Source organism: Lagenorhynchus albirostris, chromosome 1, assembly GCF_949774975.1.
Source record: "Lagenorhynchus albirostris chromosome 1, mLagAlb1.1, whole genome shotgun sequence".
In the NCBI taxonomy this organism is placed as follows: domain Eukaryota; kingdom Metazoa; phylum Chordata; class Mammalia; order Artiodactyla; family Delphinidae; genus Lagenorhynchus; species Lagenorhynchus albirostris.
Genome location: NC_083095.1, coordinates 130910250 through 130922607, shown reverse-complemented (window position 1 = coordinate 130922607; position 12358 = coordinate 130910250). Strand labels below are relative to the sequence as shown.

The window sequence follows — 12358 nt, the reverse complement described above, 5'->3', positions numbered from 1 at the left end:
ATATGTAGGTACAAGGAACATAAAGTAAAAAAGGACACTGTTAAGAGGACCCAAAGTATATCTTATGTTGAATCTGCATTTAACAGTTCAAGTACAAACTTCATTTTGTATTTCTTAATTTCTAAGTAGGGCAATTATTTTAAGTTCCTTCTATAAAAATTAAAGGATTTTTTTCCCTTTGAAAGGAAAAAATAAGAAGTTGTCAGGTTCAACCAATTAGGGCATGTCTGAGAAATCCTTGGAATCTGAAAAACGTGGTAAAACTTTAATTGAAAAGCAATCTGCGGGGGTGCCTTCAAGATGGTGGAGGAGTAACACAGGGAGATCACCTTCCTCCCCACAAATACATCAAAAATACATCTACATGTGGAACAACTCCTACAGAACACCTACTGAACACTGGCAGAAGACCTCACACTTCCCAAAAGATGCCATCAGGCGATCTACATGCAGAGGCGGGCCTAAATCCAAAGCTAAACCCCAGGAGCTCTGTGAACAAGAAGAGAAAGGGAAATTTCTCCCAGCAGCCTCAGGAGCAGCGCATTAATTCTCCACAATCAACTTGATGTACCCTGCATCTCTGAAATACCTCAACAGACAACGAATCATCCCAACATTGAGGTGGTGGACTTTGGGAGCAACTGTAGACTTGGGGTTTGCTTTCTGGATCTAACTTGTTTCTGGTTTTATGTTAGTTTAGTATCTAGAGCTTATTATCATTGGTAGATTTGTTTATTGATTTGGTTTCTCTCTTCCTTTTTTAATTGTTTTTACATATATGTATATTTTTTTCTTTTTTCTCTTTTTGTGAGTGTGTATGTGTATGCTTCTTTGTGTGATTTTGTCTGTATAGCTTTGCTTTTGCCATTTGTCCTAGGGTTCTTACTGTCCGTTTTTTGCTTTTGTTTTTGTTTTTGTTTTAGTATAGTTTTTAGCACTTTTATCATTCGTGGATTTGTTTTTTGGTTTGGTTGCTCTCTTCTTTCTCTTTCTTTTTATCACTTTTCTGTTTTTAATGATTTTTTTCTATTTTAATAACTTTATTTTATTCTCTCTCTCTCTCTCTCTCTCTTTCTTTTTCTCCCTTTTCTTCTGAGCCAAGTGGCTGACAGGGTCTTGGTGCTCTGCCCGGGTGTCAGGCCTCAGCCTCTCAGGTGGGAGAACCGAGTTCAGGACATTGGTCCACCAGAGACCTCCCAGCCCCACGTAATATCAAACGGCGAAAGCTCTCCGAGAGATCTCCATCTCAATGCTAAGACCCAGCTCCACTCAATGACCAGCAAGCTACAGTGCTGGACAACCTATGTCAAAAAACTAGCAAGACAGGAACACAAACCTACCCATTAGCAGAGAGGCTGCCTAAAATCATAATAAGTTCACAGACCCCAAAACACACCACCGGACATGGTCCTGTCCACCAGAAAGGCAAGATCCAAACTCATCCACCAGAACACAGGCACCAGTCCCCTCCACCAGGAAGCCTACACAACCACTGAACCAACCTTACACACTGGGAGCAGACAACAAAAACAATGGGAACTACGAACATTCAGCCTGCAAAAAGGAGACCCCAAACACAGTAAGTTAAGCAAAATGAGAAGACACAGAAACACACAGCAGATGAAGGAGCAAGATAAAAACCCACCAGACCAAACAAATGAAGAGTAAATAGGCAGTCTACCTGAAAAAGAATTCAGAGTAATGATAGTAAAGATGATCCAAAATCTTGGAAATAGAATGGAGAAAATACAAGAAACGTTTAACAAGGACCTAGAAGAACCAAAGAGCAAACAAACTATGATGAACAACACAATAAATGAAATTAAAAATTCTCTAGAAGGAATCAGTAGCAGAATAACTGAGGCAGAAGAACGGATAAGTGACCTGGAAGATAAAATAGTGGAAATAACTACCATAGAGCAGAATAAAGAAAAAAGAATGAAAAGAATTGAGGACAATCTCAGAGACCTCTGGGACAACATTAAACACACCAACATTCGAATTATAGGGGTCCCAGAAGAAGAGGAAAAAAAGGGACTCAGAAAATATTTGAAGAGATTATAGTTGAAAACTTCCCTAAAATGGGTAAGGAAATAGTCAATCACGTCCAGGAAGCGCACAGAGTCCCATACATGATAAATCCAAGGAGAAACACGTCAAGACACATATTAATCAAACTATCAAAAATTAAATACAAAGAAAAAATATTAAAAGCAACAAGGGAAAAGCAACAATTAACATACAAGGGAATTCCCATAAGGTTAACAGCTGATCTTTCAGCAGAAACTTTGCAAGCCAATATTACTCTACCCAGCAAGGATCTCATTCAGATTAAACAGAGAAATTAAAACCTTTACAGACAAGCAAAAGCTAAGAGAATTCAGCACCACCAAATCAGCTCTACAACAAATGCTAAAGGAACTTCTCTAGGCAGGAAACACAAGACAAGGAAAAGACTTACAATAACAAATCCAAAACAATTAAGAAAATGGTAATAGGAACATACATATCAATAACTACCTTAAATGTAAATGGATTAAATGCTCCAACCAAAAGACATAAACTGGCTGAATGGATACAAAAACAAGACCCGTATATATGCTGTCTATAAGAGACCCACTTCAGACCTAGGGACACATACAGACTGAAAGGCAGAGGATGGAAAAAGATATTCCATGCAAATGGAAATCAAAAGAAAGCTGGAGTAGCAATTCTCATATCAGACAAAATAGACTTTAAATTAAACACTACTACAAGAGACAAAGGAGGACACTACATAATGATCAAGGGATCAATCCAAGAAAAAGATATTACAATTGTAAATATTTATGTACCCAACAAAGGAGCACCTCAATACATAAGGCAAATGCCATAAAAGGGGGAACTGACAGTAACACAATAATAGTAGGGGACTTTAACACCCCACCTTCACCAATGGACAGATCATCCAAAATGAAAATAAATAAGGAAACACAAGCTTTAAATGATACATTAAACAAGATGGACTTAATTGATATTTATAGGACATTCCATCCCAAAACAGCAAATTATACTTTCTTCTCAGTGCTCATGGAACATTCTCCAGGATAGATCACATCTTGGGTCACAAATCAAGCCTTGGTAAATTTAAGAAAACTGAAATCGTATCAAGTATCTCTTCTGACCACAATGCTATGAGACTAGATATCAATTACATGAAAAAGTCTGTAAAAAATACAAACACACGGAGGCTAAACAATACACTACTAAACAACCAAGAGATCACTGAAGAACTCAAAGAGAAAATCAAAAAATACTTGGAAACAAATGACAATGAAAACACAACAACACAGAACCTATGCAATGCAGCAAAAGCAGTTCTAAGAGGGAAGTTTATAGCAATACAATCCTACCTCAAGAAACAAACATCTCAAATAAACAACCTAACCTTACACCTAAAGCAATTAGAAAAAGAACAAAAAGACCCCAAAGTTAGCAGAAGGAAAGAAATCATAAAGATCAGATCAGAAATAAGTGAAAAAGAAATGAAGGAAAACAACAGCAAAGATCAATAAAACTAAAAGCTGGTTCTTTCAGAAGAGAAACAAAATTGATAAACCATTAGCCAGACTCATCAAGAAAAAAGGGAGAAGACTCAAATCAGTAGAATTAGAAGCGAAAAAGGAGAAGTAACAACTGACACTGCAGAAACACAAAGGATCATGAGAGATTACTACAAGCAACTATATGCCAATAAAATGGACAACCTGGAAGAAATGGACAAATTCTTAGAAAAGCACAACCTTCTGAGACTGAACCAGGAAGAAACAGAAAATATAAACAGACCAATCACAAGCACTGAAATTAAGACTGTGATTAAAAATCTTCCAACAAACAAAAGCCCAGGACCAGATGGCTTCACGGGCAAATTCTATCAAACATTTACAGAAGAGTTAACACCTATCCTTCTCAAACTCTTCCAAAATATAGTGGAGGGAGGAATACTCCCAAACTCATTCTACGAGGCCACCATCACCCTGATACCAAAACCAGACAAAGATGTCACAAGAAAAGAAAACTACAAGCCAATATCACTGATGAACATAGATGCAAAAATCCTTAACAAAATACTAGCAAACAGGATCCAACAGCACATTAAAAGGATCATACACCATGATCAAGGATCATACTCCATGATCAATTATCCTGGGATAAAACCCAGTGGGGGTTTATCCCAGGAATGCAAGGATTCTTCAATATATGCAAATCAAAAAATGTGATAAACCATATTAACAAATTGAAGGAGAAAAGCCATGATCATCTTAATAGATGCAGAAAAAGCTTTCGACAAAATTCAACACCATTTTATGATAAAAACCCTCCAGAAAGTAGGCATAGAGGGAACTTACCTCAACACAATAAACGCCATATATGACAAACCCACAGCCAATATCGTTCTCAATGGTGAAAAACTGAAACCATTTCCTCCAAGGTCAGGAAGAAGACAAGGTTGTCCACTCTCGCCACTATTATTCAACATAGTTTTGGAAGTTTTAGCCACAGCAATCAGAGAATGAAAAGAAATAAAAGGAATCCAAATCAGAAAAGAAGAAGTAAAGCTGTCACTGTTTGCAGACGACATGATACTATACATAGAGAATCCTAAAGATGCTACCAGAAAGCTACTAGAGCTAATCAATGAATTTGGTAAAGTAGCAGGATACAAAATCAATGCACAGAAATCTCTTGCATTCTTAAATATCATTTTTCCTAATGATGAAAAATCTGAAAGAGAAATTAAGGAAACACTCCCATTTACCACTGCAACAAAAAGAATAAAATACCTAGGAATAAACCTACCTAAGGAGACAGAAGACCTGTATGCAGAAAACTATAAGACACTGATGAAAGAAACTAAAGATGATACAAACAGATAGAGAGATATACCATGTTCTTAGATTGGAAGAATCAACACTGTGAAAATGACTATACTACCCAAAGCAATCTACAGATTCAATGCAATCCCTATTAACCCACCAATGGCATTTTTCACAGAACTAGAACAAAAAATTTCACAATTTGTTTAGAAACACAAAAGATCCCGAATAGCCAAAGCAATCCTGAGGAAGAAAAACAGAGCTGGAGGAATCAGGCTCCCTGACTTAAGACTATAATACAAAGCTACAGTAATCAAGACAATATGGTACTGGCACAAAAACAGAAATATAGATCAGTGGAACAGGATAGAAAGCCCAGAGATAAACCCATGCACAAAAAACGTTCACCTTATCTTTGATAAAGCAGGCAAGAATGGAGAACAGACAGCCTCTTCAATAAGTGGTGCTGGGAAAACTGGACAGGTACATGTAAAAGAATGAAATTAGAACACCTGCTAACACCATACACAAAAATAAACTCAAAATGGATTAAAGACCTAAATGTAAGGCCAGACACTATCAAACTCTTAGAGGAAAACATAGGCACAACACTCTATGGCATAAATCATAGCAAGATCCTTTTTGACCCACCTCCTAGAGAAATGGAAATAAAAACAAAAATAAACAAGTGGGACCTAGTGAAACTTAAAACTTTTGCACAGCAAAGGAAACCATAAACAAGACAAAAAGACAACCCTCAGAATGGGAGAAAATATTTGCAAATGAAGCAACTGACAAAGGATTAATCTCCAAAATATACAAGCATCTCATGCAGCTCAATATCAAAAAAACAAACAACCCAATCCAAAAATGGGCCGAAGACCTAAATAAACATTTCTCCAAAGAAAATATACAGACTGCCAACAAACACATGAAAGGATGCTCAACATCACTAATCAACAGAGAAATGCAAATCAAAACTACAATTTCACCTCACACCAGTCAGAATGGCCATCATCAAAAACTCTACAAACAATAAATGCTGGAGAGGGTGTGAAGAAAAGGGAACCCTCTTGTACTGTTGGTGGGAATGTAAACTGATACAGCCACTATGGAGAACAGTATGGAGGTTCCTTAAAAAACTAAAAATAGAACTACCATACGACCCAGCAATCCCACTACTGGGCATATACCTGAGAAAACCATAATTCAAAAAGAGTCATGCACCACAATGTTCATTGCAGCTCTATTTACAATAGCCAGGACATGGAAGCAACCTAAGTGTCCACTGACAGATGAATGAATGGATAAAGAAGATGTGGTACATATATACAGTGGAATATTACTCAGCCATAAAAAGAAACAAAACTGAGTTATTTGTAGTGAGGTAGATGGACCTAGAGTCTGTCATACAGAGTGAAATAAGTCAGAAAGAGAAAAACAAATACCATATGCTAACACATATATATGGAAAATAAAAAATAAAAAAAATGTTCTGAAGGACCTAGGGGCAGGACCGGAATAAAGATGCAGATGTTGAGAATGGACTTGACAACACGGGGATGGGGAAGGGTAAGCTGGAACAAAGTGAGAGAGTGGCATGGACATATATACACTACCAAACGTAAAATAGATAGCTAGTGGGAAGCAGCCGCATAGCACAGGGAGATCAGCTCAGTGCTCTGTGTCCACCTAGAGGGGTGGGAGGGAGACGCAAGAGGGAGGAGATACGGGGATATAGGTATATATAGCTGATTCACTTTGTTATACAGCAGAAACTAACACACTACTGTAAAGCTATTATACTCCAATAAAGACGTTTTTAAAATAAATAAAATAAAAGCAACCTGCAATTAACATCACCTTTCAAAATTATTCTCAAATTAGTAAACTAAATTACATTCAGCCATAAAATACATAAAATGGACCAAACTGTTATTATGATAATCCTTTCAGAAAGGCTGGGCTAACAGATATAAGGAATTAAAATCAAGTTCAAGATGTATTTCATTTGCTCATTCCACTTAAATGACAGACGGTTTAAATATTAACCCTATTAATAAAATGTCTGTATATTCATTATGAATCTGATTGCCTTACCTCATGACTCCACAAATTCATTTTATTAATTTTACTATAGGGCTGCCCATTTCATTCAAGGTCTTCTACACTCTTGCCTCACAAAGTTTGGTCCTTGGACCAACAGCAGCAGCATCACCTGGAAGCTGGTTAGAACTACAGAATTTCACGGCCCATACCAGACCTACTAAGTCAGAATTTGCATTTTTCAAAAATATCCCCAAGTGATTTCCATGCACATTGACATCTGAGTAACACAGTTCTAAACTGTTGATTTTTTTCACTTTTTTTTCTTACAGTATTACAAAAAGTGTATTTGCTTCCAAATTGTGGTTAACTTATCTACAGATAGTAACTTTTCATAATAATTCAACTCAGACAAATAAATCAATATATACATTCCATAGTCTATATATAAGATGTCTTAGACTTGACCTTACCTCTCAACTAGGACTTCAAGTCTTAGAAGTACTAGACTTGTTGTACTATTCATTTTTTCTCTTAAGTCAACATTTTTGCCTTAGCATGTAGCCACTGTGATGAAAGTCTTCTCTGTAATTAAACAACTATATAGAACAGTACCAGGAAATCAGATTGTCCCCACAATTTCAGGAAAAAATGAAAAAACTCAAAATAGATTTCAAGGTTGAACTTAAAAGTCCCCTAGAGAAAAAAAAGCCCAGAATGACTCTATTCTCCACAATAATATATTTTTATGCTTTACCTAACACATATTTTTTTTACTGCAGGTACCACATATTTTTAAGATGAGAAATTCACATGGGACTTAGTGAAGCTCTTTAGATGGCTCATCTTTTATCACTACTATTGCACAATAGTCACAGAACTCATAAAATAGAACAAATCTTGTTTTCTCTTTCGTTTTTCCCTCCCCAAATGACAGACCTGGGCTGAAACTGATCACAGCAGGTAGGATGGTTCGGCACAGATTCAAAGGAAGGTACAAATGTTCAGTTTTCAAAAGCACTGCAAAAGCCAAACCTCATCCCTTGTCACTGTAGCTGTGGCTTTATGCCAAACATCAGAAAACTGTTGAGAAGTGCCGCTCCTTATAAGCAATTATGAAGAGCTTTGCAAAGAAAAGGGAAAAAAAGTAATAACAGTTCCTTAGGATGGTCAATGTCCCTGGCCTCTGGGTTGCAATATAGGAATCTAATAGTTACCCAGTTGCATCTGAGGCCATGCATCCAGCAAAGATGCCTGAGGTGAAAGGGTTTAAAGGGTGTTAAGAGAAGGTATCAAGGAACCTGTTGGGCAGTTTCAAAAATTAATTATGTCCTCAAACGTTCCCAGTTTGTTTTACAAGATCCTATTATAGTCATTCTTCGATTTAACTCTTTATTCACCCCATTTTGCATCTGCAGCCTATACAATTTCTCAGGTTACCATGTTCCACAAGAGTACAACTAAGTATTTAATGCCTTTTTTAATGGTCTTAGCTCTAATAGTCTAGATTTGGTGAACAATTCATTATGCCCCATCTCTACTCACATTCACAGCCAAGTCTCTCAGAAGAGGTATCCACGCACATTGGCCATACTTCCTCACCTACTAGTCACTCTTCAGCCCACCCCTATCTAGCTTCCACCCCCTTCACTCCATTGAAACTTCTCTTGGTAAAGACCATTAAGGAACTTCATGGTGCTAAATCCAATGGACACCCCTTAGTCGTCATTATCCTTCACTCTGCGGCATTATTCAACAAAGTTAATTGTTCTCTCCCTCTTGAAGTAACTTTTTGTAGCTTTGATGGACCTGCTTTCTCCTGGGTGCCTCCCAACTCTCTGTCCCTTGCCAATCTTCTTTAGGAAGTCGGTCCCCTCCTGACCTACCTTGGGGCTTGGTCCTGGAATCTCGTATCATCTCATAACTATAAATGTCACCTTCGTGTTGACGACACATTTACATCTCCAACCCAGATGTTTCTTCTGAGTCTAGACCAGCATACCCAACTACCCATTCAATACCCCCACTTGGATGCTGCATAAACACATTGAAACCCAATACATCTGAAACTGAAGTCTTGGATCTTTCCTTCACTGTTCCTCTTCCAATGTTCCCCAACCCAGTTGATCCTGCCAGAAACCCAAAAGTTGTTTACTCTCACCACTTACACCCAATCAATCTCCAAGTCCTGTCATTTTGGCCTCCAAAATATAGCTTTAACATGCCCGGTCTCCCCATCTCTACTGCCATCCTCCCACCCCTGCCCTCCCATCTAAGTCATTACCATCTCGTGCCTGCCACACTGCAAAAGCATTCTATGTGATCTTCCTGACTCTACTCATATTCCTCTCCAATTCTGTCTCCACACTTCAACCAGAGTGAACTTTCAAAGATGAAAATGTTCCAACTTAAAATCCTTCAGTGTCTTCCTATTGGTTTTAGGACACTGTTCACAAGGCATCTGCCTACCTCTCCAGACAACCTCATTCCATGTTATCAGTCTCCTTGTTCTCTAAGTACCAGCCTTACTCTTTCTGTCTGCACATTACACATGCTGAGGTTTTCCAGGTGCAGGGCCTCTGCACACGTTGCATCCTCTACCTGGAATAATTGTTCTCTTTCTTTTACTTTTCTCCTACCCGCTGCTGCCCAAACCACACCAACATATACACACACGCACAATCCAAAACCCCAGGGTCCACATCCAATAGTCAAGCCAGACCAAAAGGAACTGAATGATCAGCAACCCATGGCATTAAAACATATCACCAGGACAGGAAAAAAAAAAAAAGGATAATATCAGTAAACCCTTACATAACTTTATATGAGGCACTGTTTCAGGTGATTTATATATATTAACTTAATCAGTGCTCACAACAATCTTACCAAGTAGATACTATTATTATCCCTATTTTAAGATAAGGTAAATAAGGTACAGAGAGAATAAGTAGCTTAACCAAGGTCACAGAAATTCAGTGGCAAAGCTAGGATTCAAATTTAGTCCTTCTGTGTGACGCTTGGCTGCCTGAAGAAAGACAACTTGATTAAAGACTATTCAACCCTCCCTTCCACATAAGGGAGGTGAAACTAGTTTACATAATTATACAGTATCTGCATAAATACTATGTCCTCCACTAGACTAAAAACAAACAAGGGTAGGGATCATTTATACCTTGTTCACTGATATACATCCCCGAACACAATGAATAAAATCTAACACATAACTGATGCTCAGTAAATATCTGTCGAATATATGAATGTTTACCACTCCCTTGCATAATTATTTTGAGAATGCACTGGGTTCCAATCATTATACGTATTTCCTACGTTAGCTGTCGGCTAACCGCCCCTATCAGTCCTCTCCTTCTGTCGCCGTGGCTCTCGGCATGGCACTCAGGTACCAGGCCACAGCCTCCCCTCCCTCCCCGCGGTGGGTGAGAGCCTCCCGGCCCTTCCCGCCCTCAGGCCTCACCTTCCATGTTGGGGAAGAGGCTGTGCCAGCTTCCTGGCCAGGCCCAGGTGGCTCTCCAGTGCCCGAGGGCATGAAGCGGGCATACCGCTGCAGAGGCCACTGCGCCGCACCTCCTCCCGGGAGCCCGAAACCCGCGTGCTCTTTTCCCGCCTCCGCCATGTTCGGCCTCCTGGCTAGCGCAGCCGCAGCTCGCTGGTGACTGCCAATCGGCTCAACTAACCAATCAGGAAGCGAGGTGACCCAAGGCCCGCCCTCCCCAAGAGTGGAAGCCAATGGACAGGCCCCGGAGACTCGAACGGGGAGTGGGGTGAGGAGAAGCGGGGTGGGAGAGTTGGAGGGGAGTAGGGGTTGGGGGCGGTGCTCTTGGGGTTAAAGTCGTAGCTGAGAGCCTTGGGCGTCTGCTCGTCGTGCTGGACAAAGTGAGGATGGTGACTTCCATCCTGAAGTGGGACTGTGACGCTTATAAATGGTAGTTGGTCTTGCCTTTGCTTCGTTCGGGCCCTCCCCTTCCCTCAGGCAGCCCAGGTCATTGTCCGGCTGCTCTGAGACCTTTGGGAAAACTGGTCAACTCCCTGTAACTTCTACGTGCTGGGGCTAGGCCGGCTCTTCGAGGCTGTCTGGACAAGTGTGTTTTCCTTCCTCACAGAAGACTTTCAGATGACAGTGGCGCTGCTCACTTAAACCCCACCGCGGCACAGCCCCAGTTCCACCCGCCATTCAGGAAGTAGGGTTATTTCCTCATCATCCTGCAGCCCACTAGACATATTCCCCCCAGACGGGCAAGTTCTCTTTTAAAGAGGGTAGAGAATGGGTGGGATGTCCTCATCATCCTGCAGCCCACTAGACATATTCCCCCCAGACGGGTAAGTTCTCTTTTAAAGAGGGTAGAGAATGGGTGGGATGTTGCCGACAGTGAACGGTGTACCTCAATCAAAAGCAGGTGCAACTCAGTGACAGGCCTGAGTGATTTATAATCAACAAAGCACTTCTACACCTGTTATTTCATTTCTCCTCTCAATAACCTTGTGGTAAATTAAAGAAGCAAGACAGAGATTTTTACCCCCGTTGAATAGATGGAGGCAAAATAATGTCCTGATAGTAGAAGCAACTTGTATAAGGTTACACAGCCAGAGTAGAACTGTGGACTCTGCAATCTCTCCATGTGTCCACCCTGCTTGCAAAGAATTTGGGTATCTGTCCAGTTTGTGTCAAATCAGAAGCATTGTGTATGGAAGATGGAAGCTATGTTAACCAAACTAATAGAGTTAAAATGTAAACAATTTTTAAAACCATGCATTTCAAAGGGTACTAAATGTATAGACAATGGTTGGAGAAGTGGTAATTTATTCACTCAACAAAGCACCATGAAATATCTACAGTATATAACTATGTTAGTCACCACAGGGGTTATGGAAATGGGTAAGGCAGCATCTATCCTTCTAGGACCTCAGGATCTAATAAAAAAGACAAAGAGAGGTACCTATGATACCTGACAGTTAATGCCAAGTGAAAGGTGCTCTAAGGATTCAGATAGGGTAAAAGTCCGCAAACAGGAATGGCAGTGACATTTCAGTCCTAACTTGAAAGGTGAGAAAAAGCATCCCAAGGGAAGATGGAAGAAATTGGTATTCCAAATGGAGGGCAAGTTGAGGAGCAAAGTTGCAGAGATGAGGATAGTGACGTAACCAGCCAGAATGCAAGGGATTTTAAGCAAGATGAGGCTACAAAGGTGAGTTAGGCAGAAGAGCACTGAACAGCAGCTAAGGAGAGTGAGTTTTACTTGGTAGATGGTGAGGAGCATGGAAAATTGGCATAGGGGAGTGACACTCTCATAATGGTGGTCCAGGCAGACTAATCTTTGAGGGACATGTGGAATAAATTGCATTCAAGACAAGGGATATATTTTAGTTATCTTTCCATTAGTCCAGTAGAGCTTGAAGGGGTCAGATTTTAGAAATGGCTTCTGAAGGTCCTTAAATGACAC

At 39.8% G+C, this 12358-nt stretch overlaps 1 protein-coding gene across 2 annotated transcripts in view; it reads right to left on the bottom strand.

Moving 5' to 3' along the window:
- REC114 (REC114 meiotic recombination protein) overlaps positions 1-10533 on the bottom strand; it is a 96883-nt gene extending 86350 nt beyond the window's left edge. For both annotated transcript variants that reach the window (XM_060153574.1, XM_060153579.1), the window contains exon 1: positions 10375-10533. In XM_060153574.1, coding sequence (XP_060009557.1) covers positions 10375-10533 — 159 coding nt within the window. The remainder of the gene's footprint in view (positions 1-10374) is intronic.
- Positions 10534-12358: the final 1825 nt, after the last annotated feature.